At 28.4% G+C, this 25,174-nt stretch overlaps 1 protein-coding gene across 2 annotated transcripts in view; it reads right to left on the bottom strand.

Annotated features, from left to right (window-relative positions):
• LOC100569509 (ABC transporter G family member 23) overlaps positions 1–24,102 on the bottom strand; it is a 36,392-nt gene extending 12,290 nt beyond the window's left edge. The window contains exons 1-2 of one of the 2 annotated variants that reach the window (XM_003244914.4): positions 23,475–24,102; positions 14,249–14,462 (exon numbers count right to left, since the gene is read on the bottom strand). In XM_003244914.4, the coding sequence (XP_003244962.1) occupies positions 14,249–14,400 (152 nt within the window). In that variant the 5' untranslated portion in view covers positions 14,401–14,462; positions 23,475–24,102. Of the gene's footprint in view, positions 1–14,248; positions 14,463–23,474 lie in introns of those variants that run through there. The other variant, XM_008185474.3, reaches the window with a different exon arrangement.
• Positions 24,103–25,174: the final 1,072 nt, after the last annotated feature.

Here is a 25,174-nt window from a genome sequence, read left to right as displayed (position 1 = left end):
CAAATTGTACACTTACATATTTTGCCCTACGATTTTGAATATATTGTTTTATTTTTCTAATTTATATGTTTATTATTGATAACATTTTAGTTTTATTTGAAGAACCTGAGGTATTAGATATTGGTCCAGTCGTTGATGTTCCCATTGCTGAAGTCTTAGAAGGTGTGTCACTACATAAATATCACTGTGTGATTATAACTTATAAATTCATAACATTTAAAAATTTAACTAAAATTAATTTGCTTGATCAATTATTTAAAAGAAAATTTAGATGAACAAGAACTTGAGATTGAAGACGATTCAATTGTTGAACATGTTAATATTGTAAACGCTCCAAATCAGGACAATAGTGAAGGTGTGTAGTCAAAACAAACATAATGAGAATAATTTATGAATGCATTAATGCATACCTACCTAATGGGATGAAATCAAGTTACTTAAATTAACTCGATTAACTCTTTAACACAATGAATTATTTATAACTATTAACTATTTAGTATTTTCATCATTTAATTTAACTTATTACTTAAAATACCTAGTTTAAAAACATTAACTCGCCCATTATTGTTATTTTTTTTTTTTGTAAATAATAATAAAATGTCTTGAAATAAATTTAGCTGACAAAATATATCCAGAAAAATAGACTAACTTATATTATTTCATAATCTTTTGTAGATGAAAATGACTTTATTGTACCAGAAGATTTAGAATTACGAATTTGGGAGAATATTTATGGACCCTTTGAAGAAGCAGAAGAAACTCCATTTGTTCAAGTGCCTGAGAACATAGAGCAATATCGTGTAACACCCAACGAAAATCTCTGTATTATATGTTTTGAGAGTTTGGCAACTCATGCACCTGTACCTTGTGGCCATAAGGTCATGTGTGAAAATTGTGCATCTCAACTTGACAGACAGCGTTGTCCTCTGTGTAATACAGATTTTCTTTTAATAATCAGAATATATTAAATTATTAACAGTTAATTACTTTTGTTTAAATCATGTTAAATAAACTATTATCTGTTCCTAAATATTGTATTTTTTTATAAATAATCAATTCCTCTACTATAGGTACTTTACAAACATGAATAAATTTACATGGGTAATTAATTTTTTAAAATTATACATAGTTAAACAAAAAACAATGTTTTATTCCATAAACATTAATATGCACTGAATTTACCTTTATTTATTTATAATTTACCTTTAACCTTCTTTTCCTATAGGTAGTTTGATTAAAATAATTGACCGATGATCACTATTATAATTGAAATAGAAACCAAATCTAGGGAGAAAAACATTAAAATTTACCCTTTAAAATAGAACAACTTATTATTTTGTGTTATTGAAATTCAATGTTTAGGTATACTTAGGATTTACTTTGATTCTATATTTGATACAGTAAAGAGGCAAACAATACTAACTGAAGAATGACTTGGCCGCATTAAGATTATTATCGACTTATGGTAGTATTAAATTTAGTACAGGACCTACAACACTAACTGTAGGAAAAATATTAGACTTAAAAGGCTACAACTATAATTTCCTAAAAATATAAGTATCTATTAAACATTATTATATAGGTACTATATTTTAATCCATAACATTTGTATAAAGCCAATAAAGGTATATTTAATATTATACATTATATTGAAAAATGTATATAATCGTTTAAATGTTTAATGTATAGTACAAATGGCTAATAATAAAATAAATTACTTTAATTACATTAATATCATCAGATATGCTGACAGACTGTCTTCGCTCAGAATCGTTTTTTGTCTACAACGGTTGTATATTATTGAATTCAAATTTAACACCAACCATTACAGTGGCCCACTTGTAACCTACTGTATAGGCGTATAGCAGAGCTACATCCACTTACCCACCTTTTTTCTTTTTGAATTATTCTGCAGATGATTTTGTTTATAAATATTGAGGTAGGTACCCAAATTAAAATTCGAAAGAGTTTTTAACTTTCCTAGTGAATCGCAAGACTCTTAATACCTATATATTATAATATACGTTTTTAGTGCGACAATACATAACAAATATATATTTCCTCTAACGGAAACCTCCCAAAAGCGGACGTTTTTTCGGGAACGGGGACAATTTCACTACTTTTAATCATTTATAGATAATGGATTCAATGACTTTTAAGCTTCAAACTGGTGGCTTTAAAGTAGAAAAGTGCTTTTTTTGTTGACAACGCAGCTGCAGATCCTCATTCCCAAAAATTCGACGACTGAGGATGTTCACGATTCAGAGGTTTCACTGTATACTAATATATACATTTTTAAGGTAGGAATATCTTACATAGGTATTCATAACTTACAATAATTTACATACACATTAAAATACAGTAAAATAGATTCAGGTACATATCGAAAAAAAAAAAATTAATCAAAAATACGTTTTTCCAACAAAATATGGTTCCAATAAAATGCTTTCCAAATTATTATTTTTCCAACAAAATACGGTTTCGACCAAACACAGTTCCGACAGAATATGGTTACGACAAAATATTTTTCCGACAAAATACGGTTCCGACAAAATTCGGAACCAATAAAATACGTTTCTGACAAAATATTTTCCGAAAAAATAAATTCCAACAAAATATGGTTCCGACAAAATTCGGAACCAATAAAATACGTTTCTGACAAAATATTTTCCGAAAAAATAAATTCCAACAAAATATGGTTCCGACAAAATTCGATTCCAGGAAAAAAAATTCCTATAAAATACTGTTCCAATAAAATATTTTTCCGAAAAAAAAAATTCCGATTGAATATTTTTCCAACAAAATACGGTTCCGACCAAATACGGTTCCGACAGAATACGGTTACGACAAAATATTTTTCCGACAAAATACGGTTCCGACAAAATATTTTCCAATATTTTACGCGCCTCCGGAATTTTGTATGGGGGATGGAAGAGAGGGGGGGTACTATAGGGTTTATTGTAATAATTTTTAATATAATATTATAGTAAAGCCTAAAATAAGCACGGTCAATGATGAAAGGGGTCATAACCCATTAACCACCCCCCCCACCATTGTCTACGTATCTGAAATGAGGTAAATTGGCCTCTATAAACATTGGGAATGATCCAAACTATAGTCTATAATACTCGTTATTGTCTTTATTTAAACATAATACAAATCGTGCAAAAAAAATTGAAATTGAAATTTCAGTCCTTCGGTATAACAATTAAGTAAAATTATTAAAACAAAAAAATCACTATGATGCTAATACGAAAAGCGTCCTTATTTTAATAACCTAACTTCACTTTATTTAATATACCTACCTTTTATTAATTAACCAATTATACATTTGAATGTTGTGAGAAACGGTAATATTTGTAATTCGGACATTAATAAATATTTAAATTATGCAAAATGTTCTAATTATTTATACCTATATATTTCAGATATTTAAGACAAATTGATTACCTCTCACGCGATAAATTATAAATAATTTAATGGCATCGAAAAACATTTAACTAACATAAAGTATAATATTAGTACTCGTAATTACTAATTAGTCCGAACTTCAAACTTAATTAAATTGTATTATTAATTAATGCATTTTTTATGTTACTCTTCTATTATAATATTTTTTTGTTATTATCGTGTCAATTGAATGAATCTACTTACATTTTAAGTAAAATAAAATATAACATGACAAGTGCACGGAAAATATCACATTTTACCTTAACCATTAACTACAATAACTATCAATTTTTTTTTAAAGAATTGTATCAAACTTTATATCAACCATTGAACCATGCATAATGTATCCGAAATAATTTTGTACATGGAGTTTATTATTACAGCCTACAGATATATTTGACATAAAATGTAATAATATATCATTTTGTTGATAGGTAGCATATAATATAATATTTAAAATGTAAATTTGATACAAAATATGTTGGGTGTTACAAAAAAAAATATGTTCCCATATTCTAATGCCAATTTTTTATAGCATTTTTAATAATGCTCTGAGTATAATTAACTGTAGGTATAGTTTTAATTTTATTTAACACTACTCTGGTTATTTCAATGCACATTTAACTATTTTATAATGGACGAGTACCTGCAATTTATGTGAATTATAAATATTTATACTATATGAATATTGAGTTGTAACTTGTATTATTATGTATTATCGTTGTAAAAATATATAAAATGTGGTCTATTATGAGATGTAATCCAACCAAAAATCATACCAATTTGTGTAAAATGTACTCCTTATTTATTTATTGCATGTTTCTAGATAGCATTTATATTAATATGTGTATAAAATAGATTTTATTTTATAATTTTAAATCATTTGAGCTTGTGTGGAATTCAAAGTTCAATTTCTATAGTGGAGTAAAGATAAAGGACGTTTACTTGATTATATTTCCATTTGAAAATGTATTTTTCTTATGATTTCACGCATATTCCTTAGATATATTAAATGGGTTTTTCAAATCTTCGTGTTCGTCCGTGTATAGAATTCTAATCTACTCTAAGTGACAAGATTGGTTAGATCGTTTAACCGAGGGAGAGTTCTCTCCTGAGTAGGTAAAGTATATGTTACTATTAACTGGGAATAGTGCGGTATGCACTTATACATCCCGAGATATTATTTATACATTGTGATTCACCAAACATGCATATTCCCTACTATTATCATTTAATAATAGATTGGTTCGAATTCTAATTTTTTGCATTTTTAACAAAACCATTACATATTTTCAAATACTTGTACTTTTTTAAGCCATTTAAAGTGTATCTGCATTCTGTGGTGACAGATACGTCGGTTTTTCAAAATAAAAGCCACCATTTTTACTTTTAGTATTGTTAAACCTTTTTTATTAAATTTTGACTTACGTAATTCGGAATTTGATCAAATATATTTATAAAATATACAAGTAATCAGAGAATGCATAGTGAATCATCTTGTATTCAGACTTTTAATATATTGTTATATTTTAGATTTATTTTAGATAAGTTATCATGGGTTTGAAATTATAAAAATATTATTAGTTTATATAAAATTTGAATAATAATGATCCGTAGTGTGCAGACAATGTGTTTACATACTTTGAGTGTACCGATAAACGCATAGTTCGGTTAAATAGGCAATGGCGTAATACTATTATTTCATTTCTAATAGTTATTTATATTTTTATTTTTATTGTTCTTAGAGTGTGAAGTCAATTGACATCAAATGTGCAGAATATTTTAAATTGTTGACAGCAGCTGCTGTCCTATTAATCTAAATATAAAGTTGAATTTAGACGACGTAATTGAAGTACTAAATATTAATGAATATACGATAAGTTTGTTTTAATTATAATAATATCTACAACAATTTATCATTAAAAGTTTAACATTTGAAATATTTTTTATAAGTTAAAATCTCGCGATCTTGAATCATAATTTTATCAGTAATTAAATACATATTTTCTAACAAATATGCTAATTCATACAGTTCCAAGGCCTGGAATACTTTAACCTACCTTCATATTATTATATTAAGTAATGGATATTCTTGTAACTTGATAAAATGTGTGTTTACTTCAAAATTATACGTGTTGCAATGTCAGTTGCCAATTTGATTTCGTATTAACTATAATATTATTATTCATTAATTTTTCAAATAAATAGAAAACGTACAGTAATAAGGAATAAGCTATACTACACATATACATACCCGTATGTTTTGTACTGTTTATAGAATAACAGGAAGTTGATAATACCGGAATTGATTAATATATTGTATTCTGACGGTCACGAGAATGTGCTCGTCATTGGACAAATAGATCGAAAAATATTACATTTTTTGAATTTATATTTATAACCCAGGAGTGGAATTAAATTTAATGAGTGTTAATTAATTTTGAAATAATAAAATAAATAATATACATTATACAGTTTGTATTGTAGGTATATTATCATGATATTATTCACATTCTTCAAATTTATTGAAGTTGATAAAAAATCTGTTTGTATACAATTTATAAATATTATATTCTCGATAAAGTGCAACTGTCTTACTTGTTACATACGGAAAAAAAATAAAATCATTAAATTTGTAAGTCTTATCAGAATTTTTATTTTCCTCTACGTTACCATGTTTTCAGTATATATATATGAAACCATAAATATTATGTAACATTGGAATATACAGTATATAGGTACACCAGATATTTTTTTAAATACTTTAATCAAAATATTCCTGGAATTTGTTGAATATTAAATTAATCCTAAAATGTTTATCAACATTGCTAAATTAACCAACCATTAAATCATATGGTATGTATATTAAAAATGGTAATATGTGTCATCGTCTGAATTAAATATCTCGATAACATTAATCACTTTTATATATTTCCATTTAACGATTTTAGTTAATATTTGAATATAAATACTTTCCATTTTTTGTAACTTCAAACAGTGCGATTCTACCATTTACCTAATTAAATTTTTCGGCTATATGTTTTTATTTTTTAAGATAATTATTGTTGAAGTAGTAATTATATTCTACTCTATTTTATTTTAAACATAGATCATAATATTATTTTAAATATTTTAAATCTTGACAAAATACTAAGACAGGATTTTTTTTTTAAACTTTACACCATTCTATAATTTCAATATTTTTTTATTATTTAGAACAGTATAACGTATACACAATAGACATTACTCCAGTCCCAGCTAGTAAGTATAGAATATGTTTATTCTTCGTTAATATTAAAATAATTTCCAGATTTAAAAGAGAAATGTTATAGCGTCACTCCTCTTCTTGAATATTTATGAACTAGCTAATACGTTAGTTCGATTTATAACATTTAAAATAGCAGACGCCAATTAAAAAAAAAAACAAATAATAACACTAAGAAGTAAAATAAAAAAAGTGGGTAAGTGGATGTCGCTCTGCTGTACAGTAGGTTAGAAGTGGGTCACTGTATAATGGACAGTATTAAATTTGAATTCAATGATATAATATCACTGTATAAGAAAAACGATTCTGAGCGGAGACGGTATATCAGTCTATGTATTAGACATATAATATATACTTATCTATGGTATTAAAAAAAAATTGACCTATAATAGGTACCTATAATAAATTCCAAATTAATCATATCATAATATCTATTAGGTACTTATAAGTTATAACGCGTTATACATCAACAAAAAACCGTGGTAAAATCATAGATATATAATAGTATACTTTAGAAGTTTCAAGTACCCACGAATAATATTATACAATCACAACAAAATAACTAAAATAGTTATTCTAGGTTTTTAATATGTAATTTCGTCCAAATTTGTACTTAAAATGACTATAAAAATAAACTGTGTAAATGTATTTTTTAGATTTTTTGGTAACAGAATTAATAACTTACGTGGAATCCTGTTTTAAATTTTTAATTCTTAGATACAAAAATTGAACATTTTATACATTTTTAACTACAAAATAATTTTTCAAATTAAAATTTGATAAATTTTGTCAAAATTTGATCTTTAAATGCTTATAAAAAAAGTTGTACATATGTTTTTTAAATATTTTTCAACTGATATTGTAACAATATATCAGGAGCTTTGTATTAAATTTATACACTTTTCGGCCCAACAGATAAAACTTTATTGATATTTATAGAAAAAAAAACTAAAAAAATTTAAAACTTACAATGTCTGTAAACAGCTCAAAAAGAGTCAAATTATTTTCAAAATTTTATCGTATATATAAAATGCTAATATAAACATTCAGTGAAATTTTCAAGTTTCTACAGTCATTCGTTTTTTAATTACAACAAAATAAGAAAATCGTCTCATGAGAAATCGAGCAAATATCAAATGTTGTAAAAATATGAATTTCAAACGCTCATAAAAATTTAATTTGAGTTTCTTATAGACATTTTTTTTTTTTGATAAAGGTAGATTATCCTATAAGGAATCTTGTATCACATTTTAAAATCTTAGTTCTAAAAAGAAAAATTTTTACGAATTATAAACTCAACATAATTAGGTAATTTTCGTGATTTTTCTATATTTTGTAAATTTTTGAACTTTAAATACTAATAAAAAAAAACTGTGACAAATAAAGTTTTATTGACATTCATAGAAAAAAAAACTAATTAAATTGGAAACTGGAATTGTCCGTAAACAGCTCAAAACAAATCAAAATATTTTGAAAAATTTATCATGTATAGAAAATAGAAATATAAACAACCAGTGAAAATTTCATGTATTTACAGTCATTTGTTTTAAAGTTACACCAAAAACCAAAATCAATTTTCTCGAAAACAGATTTTGCGTAAAAATTCCCGTTTTTCCTCAATTTTTCTTTTGTTTTTCACGGCGCTTTTGAAACTATTGGAAAAATTTTACTTTTGACCCCCCAAAGTACCAACTAGATTCACTTTCCTATCAGAAAAGGTACTGTTGAAGAAAATCCAAGCACTTTTACTGTCCTAAAGTGATGACAGACACAAAAAAAATAAAAAAAAAACACACATCATTGTAAAATCAATACATTCATCGTTCCACTCAGAATCTAAAATAGTGAATGTGCATTTGTTGGAAAAAGTGTAGTATTGTAATATTAGTTAAAATAATAAACTTTACTAAAATTGATTGAAAAAATTAATGTAATATTTAATTTACGAATCACCACGTATATATAGGTTGGTATCCTAGTTATACGGTACAAGTAAAAAGTAAAAAGTTTTAAGATTTAGTAAATACTGTTTTTTTTATATATATATATTATAAAATACCCATTAACCGGAAGAAAATTGGTTTTTAGAGGATGCGACTATTAAGAACGAAATGTAATTATTATATATAATATTATAATGTAGGAAAATCGAATGACGTTTTTACATCCGAGGAAATTCACTTTGCTCCGCCGCGCGTGATGATGACTTTACGGTGACACGGAAAATTGGTATATACCCGCCAGCCATCCGGCCATCGAAAAATCCATTTTCCGTTAGTTAACTTTTCCGAATATTCAATGTATAATGTATTATACACGGCCGCCCTAACCTATTTTTAGGTGCTGTATAATATACAATTATAGGTATAATAGTGTACGATTTTTATTATTTTTTCTCACGTTTTTAGTGACACCTACGCATCTATTATATGGTAACGTATATGAAATTATATGACGTCGTTGAAAATCGTACTGTTGTGTCATACAAACCACATAATATAATATTTAAAATTATTGCTATGAATCACAGTGCCACGTTATCTTAATAATTTAAAGATGACACGATATAATCTTAAACGTGTGATTCTTAGGGCCAGTTGTACTGTCTACGGTTAAACTTCGATTAAGCTTAATCAGCTGATAACAGATATTTAACTGGGCAAATTCGGCCGATTAAACTCCGGTTAACTTAAATCAGAGATGGTACAACTGGCTCTTAGACTGTGAAAATCGTAAAATGTAAATAAAAATCTTTTTGTTCCTTTCGTTCGAGACCGACACGAATGTCTTCTGTATATTACATACACACTACACGCATAAATAGTTACGATAAGTATCGTATAGGTATGCAGTGAAATTCAGCCAGTATGAACAATACTCTCGTATCCTTTTTATCCTTTCATAGAGGCACCCTCTATTTAATTTTTGGAATTTTCAAGTACCTTTACTCTCACACTTAGATTTCTTATAGCATTTAAGGAGTACAGTTCGTTAGTACACGATAAATTCAAGTTTTGATTTATCTGGTTTTTTATCTAGAGTCTAGACTCTAGACAATTGTTATCTCTGTATTATAATATAATACTGTTAAGCAGTCTCACACGTGTTGCCCTAGACAATCTGTGCTCGACTTAACTGACCACCACTGGCCATTTCGTTCTCAACCAGCGTCCAGCTGATCGGAATATATTATAATCATCTTGAAATATTAATATATTATGAAAAGGTGAATAATCGTAGGCGTTTAATAATTACATGTTGCGTTAACGCATTAACCGACTGCATACGATAAATTATCCCAGTTATAAACGTCTTGTGTACGTCATAAATTATAATAATAATATATATATTCATTATATCCATTCATTAATGTATCGATAAATAAAACACGATATAATTGCAATAATGATATTATTATCATTATGGCGATATTTTTTTATCCATTTCTATCTTAGTGTGTTCGAGAATTCTTGCCAAAAATATGGTGAATGTAACAAACTATTGAATCAATATGGACTTCACCAAATCGCAAGAAACCAGTTTTTAATGAATTCAGGGGTTAGAAAATTCATGGAAAATACATCGTGAGAATTAATGTACGTAACATTAGTTGGGTAAATAGTTGTAAATTCGAATAATATAAGCAAAAAAAGTCGAAAATATACTTCTAAAATTATTGATGTGTTGTATGGTATTCACCAAGTGTGTTAATTTGTCTCCCCTCCTGCTTGTCATTTGTATTAATGATTTACGTTCTCGTTTGTAGTATTGTAAATATTATCTTCTCTCTGCGGTAAATCTTATATTATCTTATCTCTATGCAGTAAAAAGGTGGTTGAGTGGATTTTTCTCTGCTGTACAGTATGTTACAAATGGTCACTGTAATGGATGGTGTTAAATTTGAATTCAATCATATAATATCATTGTATAAGAAAAACGGTTCTGAGCGAAGACGGCCAGACAGCGTATGATATTACTAAGTATATTTGATGAAATTATTGTGAATAAAGTAATTTATATATTTGGCAATAAAAGTTGAACATTTTATAAATTTTTAACTACAAAATAATTATTAAATTTTAAATTTGATAAACTTTGTCAAAATTCAAACTTAAAATGCTTATAAAAAAAAATAGTGCTTTTTTTAAATATTTTTGAACAGCTATTGTAACAATATATCGGGAGCTTTCTATTACATTTTCAAGTTTTTGTACCTAACAATTAAAATTTTATTGATATTTATAGAATAAATAACTAAAAAAATTGGAAACTGAAAATGTCCCTAAACAGCTCAAAATAAGTCAAAATATTTTTAAAAAAGGCATTGTGTATAGAAAATTCTAAAAAAAATAGTCAGTAAAAATGTCATGTATCTACAATCATTTGTTTTAGAGTTACACCAAAAACCAAAATCAATTTAGCAAAAAATTGATTTTGGGTAAAAATTCCTGTTTTTCCTTAAATTTTTTTTGTTTTTGGCGTCACGTTTGAAAACTACTGGAAAGTTTATTTTTGACCCCCCAATGTACCAATAAGATTCACTTTCATATCAAAAAAGATACTGTTGAAGAAAATCTAAGTACTTTTACTGTCCTAAAAGGTGATGACAGGCACAAAAAAAAAATAAAAAAACACATCGTTCCACTCAGAATCTTAAAAAGTTATTTTACTAAGATATAAATGGAAACACATTTAGTAGTAGTTTAAAACATAAAAGACTCAAGTGTATATATTTCAAGTGACTTATCGTTTTCTGAGCATAGCATAATTATTAATTAATACCTCTACTAATTTAAAGCATCCTATGCCCTAGGTTTCTTGCATCGAAAAGGTGGACGATTTAATAAAATATTTTGTATTTAAACTTTGTATTTAGTTTTAATTATATCTATTTTAGAATATTCATTTATTTTTAAGTCTCCATTTCATAGTGAATCAATAAAATACTATTATACATACCAAATACGTTTTTGAAATGATTTATCTTGAGTTAAATAAAGCAAACTAGAATAATGATATTATATTACTAATGACAGCGCTACCCATGTCTATTCTTTGTTTTAGGAAAAATTATTTAGTATAAAATGGGTTTATCATTTATTGAATAATAACTAATAAGTTTTATTGTCCAAAAGTTTTTAATAATATACATTTTTATGTTCCATTGATTAATTTAAGAATAACCTCTTTGTTTTAGGTATCTACTAGTGGAAAAATTATAGTCATTCGTTACACTCTAGTTCACCCATCTGCTACTTTCATGTAACTCTTTACTTAGGTTTGTTTTACATCATGATGTTTAATCATGTTAAAGAACACGGTATTATATAATATTGATATTCTAAATGGTATCATTGTGTTTAAATTATGTGTTTAGTTTTCATATTATGTTTAAGTGTATATTCTATATTGTATGACCAATTAGCCATTTGGTACCTATATTTTTTCTCTACTGTTTGCCCCTCAAAGACATTATCATGATAAATAAATAAACATATTTTGCTCAGATTAAAAAAAAAAAATGAGTTATTACCTGTAAAATTTAAATTAAAGAAATAATTCGAGTAAAACATCTTGTAGGAACAATTCGAATAATGAAGTATACAAAATACAAAATTGTATATTTTTATTAGTTTAAATCAATTCACATAAATCACAGAATGCTTTTTTTTTGTACGAGGCGTGTATAATATTATATTGGAATATCTGAACATACAAAATATTAATCAAGGAAAGAACTATAATATATTATCAAAATAAAAAAATATTATTGTTTAAAATATATTTTTATTGAAGTTGTATATCAGTCATCAGATAGTTCAATTTAAAATAAATATTGATCTTAGGTAGTCTTATCGAGAGCACATCTTATCGATGTCTACGATGTACATATAGTAATTGACAATAAAAAATATTGTCAAGTGCAAGTTTAATCGAAATGTCAGTGAGAAATGAAAAAAAAAAACAAATATTTAATCCGATTGTCTGTGGCGAGATGAAAATAATTGGAAAAGTGAAAAATAACCAAGGTGTTCTCTCAGCTCTAATAAACGATTGATGTTGTGCCAATTGGAAAAAGCCAAAATAAAATAGGTAGGTACCTTCTCGTCGTAGGTGTATATAACTACAACCCGTTAAATTCGGCTACATTCAGTGTACATTCACTATTACAATAATTATGGCAACCTACTGAAGTTATTATACGCGAAATAAGAGGAGTTAAGATCATATAATATTTTAAAATAACATCAAGTAAACCGATTATGTTTATGACTACCCGCAATAAAGCCCTAAGAGGTACTACGAGTGGTTTGATGCAGCGGTCTTAAAATATATGTCCGCTAACCTATCTCGATATGGCACGCATCGAAAATGTATTACAAATTATAATTGATAGTTATTTATCATCCTAGTACCTATAATTTGTTTTTATGTTTTGTAGTTATAAATACTTAATGTCTTTCTACCTCCAATAATGCCTAAAACCTATTAGTAATATTTGAAATTGTACCTGCCTGATGACCATTCAAAGGTAGTTTGTTTTTATTTTAATGTCAGACTTATTTGTAGTGATAAGAAATAATAAACGAACAAGAGTATTATAAAATGTTCAAATTATTTATCTTTTTTCCCTAGGATACCTATATATTTTGAATCTATAAATACCATCATTATCATATCAAATTGGGGAAAATAATATGGCTATTTAAATTTAAGTTGTAGGGGGGAGATAAAAAATCCATTGAAATTAGCATCAGGTGACTATATAATTGCAAAACTTATAATCATAATAGGCACTATATGAAGGAAATCAAAACAGTTATATCTAAATAGACATTAAGTGCCTAGTGAATGTTAATTGAAAAATAAACTATCCAAATGTTTAGTTTAAATATGACGTGAACATATTTTCTAGGTACATGATGCATATTATTTGATATCCATAATAGTTAATTTCTATTTTTTTATTTCAATCATATTGTTTATTACAAAAATGTCTTGATTTCAATATTTTATATTTCTCATATCATCTTCATTGGCTGAGTAAAAAAAAAGGGTCAACAAAAAATTGTCCCTCAAACTTAAATATAATATTAATATGATCCATTGATAGCAGTAAGAGTTTATAATATCAGAACACAGTTATTTACTGGTAGGTACTGAATATGCGTGCAAACATATTGCACATATTTCGTGTTTATTATATTTTGAAATTCATTTGTTACTCAATATGGGTGGTTGAGAATTAAGTTAAGAAAAAAAAATCATAACGCGATATACATCATGAATTGTCATTGCTTGGCCTCCGTAATAAGCTATTATATTACTACGATGGACATTCTTATTCGCTAAATCTTTGAAATTCAAAATTTTTTGTTGTAGACTGTTTGAAGCGAATTCGAATAATAATTTATTCAGACAAACGGTCGCATGCAATATCATTATCGGTTTAGTGCTTCGGGGGTGCAAAACGAACAACGATAACTTGTGCACTATCTAGCGGCTATTGGATTCGACGTGAAAAATACTTACATTTTACCCTTGGGCACGGTCATGTTCAAACCCCTGAACACCACGTTGTTCCTGTCATATATCTTCACGGCGTCCCTGATCTCGATGCAAACCTCATCCTTGGCCTGCGGCTGTGGCAGGGTCGCCGATGGTCCCAGCGCAATGTCCTCCATGGCGATTGGTGGGGAGGTGATGGTGGTGGTGCGGTGATCGATATTCTCGAATGTCGTGCGTCCTGCAACACGCGATCGAGACGATACGATTACAATTTAGGGTTATTACTATAGGAAACAGACTATAATTATTATTGATATGCGGTCGAGAGTAACAGGCAGACGTCGTGCGTGCACACGTACTCGCACTCGTTTATAATAAACGCGCACAAAACCGCAGTCCGGAGGGTCGTCGAAACCGCGAACGACGACGACGAAGACGACGAGTCCGAACGTGTTTGTCAGCTATATCCGCGTGGAGGAGAACTGGTCGGATACCTAACGTGTATTTTAGAGGTCACCGAAAAGAATAAAAATGCACATACTCGTACTTGTTGTATTATACGCGTACACCGAGCGCCATCGCTTCCTATACAATAGTATTATTATTATGTATATATAATATAATATTATTATTATTATGAGATTACGGCATATATATGACATTCAAACGGTGGCGGACACGCGTGATAATTCTGCATCTAAATATCGCCTACTCCAAATGTTGACACGTTGTTTTATAGTTGCATTGTTTTTTTTTTTTATTACGGTCGACCTCGTCGAACGACGTGAACTGCGAGCTGGCATTATGCTGCACATTACAGATTATTATTATGAGTTGTAAGTACCTCTATGCGTGCAATCGTAAATAAAGACCACAGAATTCCCCACACCGTTACCCACCCGCAACGAGACCTCGCAAGACGATGTTATGTCAGCTATATGTAGGTGACGAAGTCGATGAAACATTTTTTGGACAGCCCAGCAATAATTATTACACGGAGACGTAACCATGACTTTTAGTTTATCCGTGTGCCTACTATAATGGTTACTACAAATCTATATACATAAAAATGAATATGTGTGTATGTGTGTGTGTGTGTGTGTGTGTGTGTGTGTGTGTGTGTGTGTGTGTGTGTCCATATTACCATGGCAACCATTTATATATTATTTTGAGATTTCCGTCCATGTATTATGTCTCCATATTTCCATGGCAACCAATTATATACTATTTTGAGATTTTCGTCGGTGCGTCTCCGTATTACCATGGCAACCAATTAAATATTATTTTTAAATTTCCGATGGAATGTTTTGTATATAAATGGTTGCCATGGTGATATGTAAAGCATATTATTCACATAGATTTGTCAATTTTAATGGGGAACGAAGTGAACCGGATCAGATATTTTTATATGCATAGATAGATTATACCGCGGCTTTTCAGAAGATATGCTAATTTAAAAAGGGAGAGGACCAACCCCGGGAGGTGCTCAAATAGGAATTTTGAGATTTCCAATGGACATTTTTGTTTATAAATGGTTGCCATGGGTTTTGAAGCTATTATAATAATAATTATTGGTTGCCAGAAAACGAAGTGCACGGGATCAGCTATAGTATTATAATATTATTTACCATAACGTGCTTACAATTATTGCATGTGGGTGGCGACAAAAGACCACAGTGACTGAGCGTCAGAAAATCATTTTCAATACATTATAAATTCAGCGATCGGTGATCAACGGGACGTGCAGCTTACAAATAATTATTACGATCATATTATTATTATATGATTCCTCAAAGAAGAAGAAGAAGGCACAGAAGATTATTATATCATTAGTGTATACCGCTTTTAAAATTTATTTGAAGTGTAACAAAAATGTATAGGTGCGAGTTCCCAACTAATGTGAGTATACAATATTCTTGTATACATATATGATCGAAACTTTTCAGTTTATCAAAATCATATGGAATAACTATTACTATTAAATGTATTAAAATAATTTGATTTAATTAGAAAATGAGTCATTTTCTCAACGTTACTCGTTGTTTTTTTCTTTTAGAAATAAATTACAAATTACAATAAATCGTTTTCTTATATTATTATTTAAAATATTACATAAACTATTTATTATAATTAAAACATCGTAAGCAATGACCTCTGGATACGACAACGTAACTTGCTATACCTAAAGAAAAAGTTATTATAGTTAAGTGCCAGTTTTTATAAAAAAAATGTATAAATGTTTTATTTTAAATAAAAATGTCTAGTTATTTGATAAAAAAAACATATTTATAAATTTAGAATGTACTTAAAACAAATATAAGGTAAAAAGTAACTTATATTGTTTTTACTTATTAAACATTTAGAATATAAGTAATATATATATATTATATAAATATATAATTTATTATGCATTGTTGCATATACAACATATACAACATATTATTATTATGGATAGGTAGGTACTTTATCAACGTATAATTTTTTTATATTAAATAATAATTATTGTTTTAAATTATACAAGCACATATGATAATATATGTATGAATGTAATATTAAGTAAAAACTAAACAACACTATTGCATTAATTAATAACAGTACCTAGCCACCTAGGGTAATATATTATTTTGTAAGTTAAATTTATAATTATTGTATTAGGAAGCTAATAATCTTATTTTATACAGTCATTCATCATCATTTATCATCATCATCATCATCATCATCATCATCATCATCATCATCATCATCATCATCATCATCATCATCATCATCATCATCATCATCATCATCATCATCATCATCATCATCATCATCATTATCATCAACGTCATCATCATAATCATTTAAGTGTGTACCTACTTATCGTTACCTTAACAGCAACAACACGTATCGTATTTTTGCTACTTTTCAGGAGAGACATTAAACTGAATTAAATAAGCGGTATCACAGGTGAATTTATTATACGTGCTATCACTAAAATCACTTTTAGCGGGAAACTAATGATTCTACTGCGTGCATGATAGCAGGGGTACGACACTGCGTGTATTGGCAAAATCGGGTGACTGTGGCCTTGAACATGGTCTCCAGGGGGCGTGGCATATGTTATCATTTAAATAAATCATTTCAACATCATTATCACAGTCCATAGAATAATAATAATGCCCATTGGCCATTGCCTTGTATCCGTTTTTAAGATTTCGTAACAAAGAGGGATACACGTTTCCAACATTCTATCAGATTACGGATACGGTACAATTTATAGAGTTCAATACTTCATATCGTAGGGATACGTAAACCCACACAGCTGACCTAGTGTCTATTCTATATCGTTCTGTGATGATAGTTAACAATTATATGCGCAAGGAGATTACAAATATTTTGATATATAAATCTCATTTTGCCCAAAATGCGATACGTGTTGTTGCTATTAAGGTAAAGTTATACAACTTCATTCATTGCAATTCGTAATTAATAATAATAAACAAAATATTTACCTAAGAATTAAGTTATTATTATTATTACACGAATGATAATATATATTCGTTCCTAATTTCGAAAAAATTTCATAAATCATTCATTTTTTTTATTTCATTCCAATATTAGATATATGATTATAGTATTTACAAGTTACAGTAATGACGTAGTATTTTTCAATACTTATAAACTTTTTAGAATTAATTGTTTACATACTGGATATTTACATGTGACTTACAGTATAATTAATTTAATATAATTTCCAAGGGTCCAGAAACACGGTTAGTAACGTCCACCTGTATAGCCATGTCATAATGTCATTCAATAGGTATATAGTCATGAAATTAGTAGTACTTATTTAATTATTAATTAGTATTACTCACAATGTTACATTATCACACCATTATATATTATACAACCAATATAATACATATTATTTTACACATTAATATACATATTGATACAACAGGAGCACTTAAAATTGGTAGTTCAAAGAAGTCAGTAAAGTTAATTTTAGAAGGTCTTATAGTGTGATATTAACTATCGTTTTTAGAATATAATTTATGAATTTGAAGAAGAAAATACATTTGAAAGCTCCAATTTGTTATATAAATTTAGGAAGTTGCAAATGAAATATTAATAGTTGGGTAGGTACCAGAGGTACCCATTATTGAATTTCCTTATTTACAAGTATTATAATATACTGATACAGTGATACCAATGACCAATCACTAAATCTAAAAATTAAAATATTACTACATATTTGTATAAAGAAATATTAATACACATTTAAGTTATGCATAGCACAAATCAAATACTATATTAAATTAATATTAGTAAATTTCATGATACCTAGTTGTAAAACTAAAACAACAAAAATGTAATGAGTAAACATAATAATCATTGATAAATTATATTAATCAAAATTTTTCATTTTTAACAAAAAAAATGTTTTTGGGCTGTGTACAGATATTTTTATTTTCTAACCAATTTTGTGTAATGCTTTGTCTATCACCTTAGAAACGAATGAAATGTAAAAATTACATAATTCCTGCTAGGTGTATTGTGTATATACAATTAATGGTTACTTATTAATAGTTTATACATATTATTATTATGACTCATAAATTTTCTTCAAAGTCAAAAATATACTAATATCGATAGGCGAAATGTTTTTCTCAATACATTGAGAAATAAACTTAAAACGATTAATATATTTTAACAATTATTGTAATGTAGTTGGTGTGGCGCGATCCGTACACTTAACTGCGTAAATACTGTTAGTGTACGTATCAGCAGGTGTTGCTAGCTCCCGGATGGGTGACCACCCGGATTTTTTGCTACAAACCCTTGCCACACATACAAACGTGTTTCAACCAACCGTTCTCCCGCCCATCCAAATAAATATAGGATAAATTAGAATTTCAGAAGATTTGATTAAATATTTAGTTTTTTTTGTATAACCGTTTGTAAAATGATGGTCCTTGTTTAGGGATGATAATTATATTCAGGTTTAATATTTACGATTTTATGACCAACATAGACATTGGTTCTGATGAATATTAATTGAAAGTACCGTATTTGTTTTAAGTTGAAGCTTATAAATCACGACAAAATTTTATACCATATAGTCCATATATATTATATGTTTATAACTGACAATAAGATGATGACGCATAAATAAGTATTTTTTTTAGCATAAATATGAGGGCGGAGAAAATATTTTTTGTTTCTGGCCGATTTTTTGTAAGGTTTTGTTATCATGGTTACTACTTACTTATTAACAAAGACAGATTTATAATTTATAGTTTTTCCTTGAAGAGAATAGATTTCGAATAGCGTGTTTCAATGAAAGATTGAATTTTAATCAGATATAACTATATAATTAACCAACATTTTTATAATTTTATTATTCCATTATAATTTAATATAACTTTTTCAATATGGTACTTACAAGTAGTTTTTAAATAAGTTTTAAGTATCTCTTAGTTTCAATATTGAACACAATTTCTACTATTACCATATAAATAGTAATAATAATATAATTTGAATAAGTAGAATTTTTAAATGTTAGCAAGGAGAACTTGTTAACACGCAATAAAATGTAGCCCTATTTGCAGTAGTTTTGTTGTTACAAGGGCAAGTATGGTTTATTAATCTATTTTATTTTACACTAAATCATGTACTTCAAATATTTACAGTCTTGTACCAATTTCCTCATTTACTAAGTACAAATAGGTTTGATTAAATAATGTAATAAAAAAACTAGATTTTTTTTATTTAACTTGTTTTAAATGTCAACCAATTGTCGTCTATAAGCGATCTATGATAGTTTATTGATATTTCATACCATTACAACTTAAATGCATTTACAATGTGCATATTATAACTAGTACGGAATTATAATTCAACTGTTATTATACGGTTAAAAATACACGAGCTACGATATAATATAAAAACTAATTTAAATTCAATGCTTTATCATATTATTTAATGTGTGAATTATAAATTATAAATACTTACCTTTATTTCCCAAGACTAGATATTATTTATAGTATCAAACAATGATACTTATAGTTAGCTTTTTAATTATAGTCTATAGATCTTGCAGTAAATTAGCTATCATTTACTATACGCCTATACATATACAATTAACAAAATTATGATTACTTAGGAATCTACAAATTATATAATAATTGAGCTACACGGAAAAAAACATTATTATAATACGTAGAGCTACTCTTAAAACAATAAATATTGTTTAAGAATGTGATGAAGTATCATTACTCACATGATTTATGACTAATGTCTAGTGATAAATTCAAAAAGTAATATATTTTCTTTGCCATTATTTACACATAGTAGTTAGGTTAAGTCATCTAACTAGTGACTATTTGTGATTTGTATGGATAATTTATTAAATCAACCTATTAGGTACTAAATAGTAATTAATAAAACAATAGAATAATATCAAATATGCATTTCATAATATATGAATATCTACTGTTTCTAGTTTAAAGACAGAAAAAGTTTTCTTTAATTTGAAAGAATGTTCAGTTCTAAAAAAATGGTATAGGTTTAACGTTTCTAGTCACATTATTCAATGAGTTATGAAGAATTCAATGATGCCAAGTGATGTAATTGGACTGGGCTTGCCGTATAAAATAACTAAACGTTTTAATAAAATTCTGATACTTCTATCGTATTTAGCACAAAAAGACACACATTTATACGTAAATCAAACATCAAAACTAAAATGTTTAGATGGATAATTATTTATTTTTTTATTTTTTATTTATATGAATTAATGCCATTCGGCTTTTTACAAGTAAGATATATAATAGAATATATTATATGTATATAGATGAACTAAATATAATAAATTAATGATAGTAATAATAAAGTACAAAGTAATAATAAAATTATACAAACATTAATGTGGCCTTGGTACTAGAGATCTACTATTATTGGTAATGGACATCATTTTTATGATTGGGGAATTTTTAGCAAAATTCGTTTTGCATATTGGCGGGTAAAAATAATCTCATGACCTAGTATTGCCAGGAACATGAATTATATTATCGTGTAAAGTAAGCAACTTTTACACGTTTAAGATATTAAGTTATAATATCGAGCCCGGCCCAATGACGTCATCCGGCCATTATAAATACCCTAATATTTCCTTAAATAATATTATTTTTTTTTTTTACATTGAATTTTGACCAAACCGTTTTAATTGTTCTCACTACAATAATTTAATATTAAATAATAATTTTAAGAAAACATTTTTTTTTTGTGCAGTGTGTTTACCTTTAAAATAAATAATAATATTATATTAATTTAACACAATAAAAATTTAAACAAATTTCAGACCTAAGCATTTTTTTCCCATAGTCACATAAAATAAAAGGCCACAGAAATAATAACTGTATTTTATTTCTAATAATAATTTCGCTTCATACAATGTAATTTTATTTAACTAGTCTCAAGTATTGTAAACCGATAAAATAATGCAATATTTTATTATGCTGTATTGTCTTTAAGTTATAGAAAAATAATACTTTTTTTTACTTGAATTGATTAAGCTGAGCAGCAATAAAATCTTAGGCAAGAAATATGTCAACACATCGTAATAGCTGTTATTTGTATAATATTATTCTGTGTAGTTTGTACACTCACCGTAGTTAAATGATGAAACGTCGTATGCTGCATCAGACAGCACATGAAAAGAGAATTTTTAATATTCGGTTAGCTAACGTGACTGTTGCAAAATGCAGCGACCGAAATGGAGAAGATTTATGTGCCGACATTTTAAAGGGTTTTAAGGGTTACACAATGCCTTTAAGTTAGGGAAAGAGTGGCATGGGCAAAAAGACCAACCATCAAAAATTATTCACTTTTTTCGACAAAAAATAAAATCAGATAAACTGACACGATATTAAAAAAATCTGAGCAACTAAGTATGTAGGAATATAGTATACATATTTTATCCTCGGATTTTTAGACGATAGATTTGGTTGTCATAAGGTTTTACATGACATGTTAAGGTTAATATTTCTTTCTGTAACCTCAATTTATATTGTTTTTATTTTTATATTGAGCTTGACTCGTATTTTTTTCGTTTGGAAACTTAACATTATGTAGGAACCCCCAAAAAAATTACATATATACATTTTCTAACTTAATGTAATATGACTACACTACACACTACACTATTAGAGATGGATGGTTCTGTTGGTCGACACGGGTGTGAACTTCTTAAATTAAAAAGAAAAAATGATTACGAACGAATCTCGGTTTAGTGGTTTGCCAAAGAAATGGTTTAGACCTAATTAAAAACTGTTGTTGCTAAAAGCTACATTCAGACAGACTCATTTAAACAGTATTCAATGAAAAAGAAACCACACACCATCATTATGAAACCAAAATATCAGCCTTTCCGCTCTAAATCAAAAATTGTTTTACTGCTTTATTTATAGTGAAGACTTAAGTGTTTCTTTAAAAAACTAAAATAATATTGCTAAACATAAAACGTTTAAAATCATGTAGCACATCAATTTAATAATCCATATAGTGCATGTATCATAAAAACTATGTCATAATTTTTAAAACTCACACATTTGAGTTAAACCTTTATAATATTTAAACATACTTTTTTTATGAAAATTGTTCGTTTACTTATCAACAAACGAACAAAGCACAATTTATAATTGAAAAAAATGTAATTATTTTCAACGAAAATTGCATAACGAATAATTCCTTGTGTGGTGACCATGAAAGTTCAACGGAGAAAGATAATAATTAAATCAAAATATATCGTTGGAAAAATCTTACAAGCGCGCCGTCGCTATTTTTTTTATTTAAACCAAATTAAAATAATTAACCGTGTAATTATGCTCATCGTATAATAACTCGGTGTTTACCTACAGAGGCAAAGTTACACGTGGTTTTCATGTTACCTATATCCATGAAAAGTTTATACATAAATGCGTTAGCGCTCTTGGTGTAATTACTATTATTATCATCATCAAACAAAATTCTACGTACGTAACCATTTTCTGTCAAATAATAATATTAATATACCTATGTGTACCCTAGTATGCATTCTACTACGAATATTTGATATTATATTATAATATATATGATATAAGATGAGAGGAAACGTGAATATTTCCAACAAAATATTATCATTATTACGCGCGTAGTGAGGATAATAATAATAATAATAATAATAATAATAACAACTGCAAACATGATATCGAAAAGGTCAAATACCTACCTTTCACGGTGCGATGAATCAAAAACCGAAACGACCGCGGTTTCAGGAATTCGTCCTTGGAAGAGATATTATATGACGTAATCCTTTTTTTCGTTGTTGTCTCGTCTCAAATGATAACGATTTCGATGCGTATGTATAAAAAATAAACAGTACCTATGTCGGTGTACGTAACACTTGTCAGTTATAATGAGATTTCGACGGTTCGGCGTCGGTGTGTTCTGATAGAGGGTGATTATTATAGCATCGGCGGACCACGCATTTCAAATATACATCCGCCGGTCGCCAGCAGCAGAAGACGACGGTATAGTTCTTCGGATTATAATATTATATATAGTTGCTCGGCTGACGGGGCATTAGTAAACACCGTCATCGTGCAGGTGCGATAACTACTATTTAAAATCACTATTATCTCGTCGGGCCGTACAATTAGTTATGTTATTTTTATCTTTGTGATCGGACACGTGGCGAAGCGGTTGCAACGACGATGGCATGCATATAATAGACTTTACCTATATAATTATTACGATGTGTTCAATATAATAATATTATATTAATATACTATTGTGATGCTGTAGTATAAAAACGGTACGCGGGCGATTTACGACTGTGAGGCGTCTTATAAGGTCGCGAACGGACACGGACTGAACCGGCAGCGGAGACCACGGACGACAGATGCTGTGCCGTCAGGACGATTGTACGCGACGGGAGAGGGACCGCGAGCTTGGCCGGCGACAGCCACCGGCGAAGGATTGTCGGCGACCTTTACGCCCGCCGACCCGCGACAAAAAAGTAAAAAAATATAATATAATATAATATTATTATACGTTAGCAGCGAAACTGGTTTTGTTTTTTCTACCGGTTTCTGTACATAATAATAACATAAACTACATAATAGTATCGTAATATTGTGTGCGTGTGTTGCAGCTGTACATGTTCCTCGCGTACGCACAATCGGTGGCTTCAATATATGAGCGTGTGTGCGTATGTGTGTACTGATATTGAATCGTCGAGCTGTATAGTGTACCTATGCCGGAAACGGAAAATACGTCTTCGTCGAGCCCACGCGACCGCCAAAGCTGCAGGCGAGTTAACCTACCTATCAGTTATCAGACATTAATTTATTCGTCGTACGCAGCCGTATAATATAATAATTACCGGAGATCTATCAAAATATTCCAAGACCGAAAAAACGCGTTCGTCACCGAAACGACGATTATAATTTTCCCGACCGTTATTTTAATTTTCACGATGCGCTGGGGGTGTGAAAAAAAATGCCTAAACGCCTACAGACTATAATATTATTTTATCCGAATAAGGGATATCGATCGTATACACCTATAGCTGTGTGCATATCGGTCGGATTTAAGGCCTTCGTAGCGCCATCTCCGCGGGAAATGATAAATTACCGCGGTGGCTCAGTCGCCGTAGTAGGTGAGACGAACATTAAAACTATTATTTAAACCTAGGCTGTGCGCCGGGATTTCGCATCGGAATAATAATTGATCCGACAGCTTTCAATCCAATACCGATTTCCAGATAAAGCCAGTATATAAACGAACATTCGATAAGCCATTCGACATTTATAATAATACAATGTGGTTCAGTTTGAGTAATCGTCTGAAATACACCAGAAACAATTAAGTACTATTTTTTCACCTTATCGAATAGATGAGATGTATGTACCTTGAGTTATAGGCCCT

This window comes from Acyrthosiphon pisum, chromosome A1 (genome assembly GCF_005508785.2).
Source record: "Acyrthosiphon pisum isolate AL4f chromosome A1, pea_aphid_22Mar2018_4r6ur, whole genome shotgun sequence".
Classification (NCBI taxonomy): Eukaryota; Metazoa; Arthropoda; class Insecta; order Hemiptera; family Aphididae; genus Acyrthosiphon; species Acyrthosiphon pisum.
Note: the sequence above shows the minus strand (reverse complement) of the source record. Positions and strands in the feature narration are given on the sequence as shown.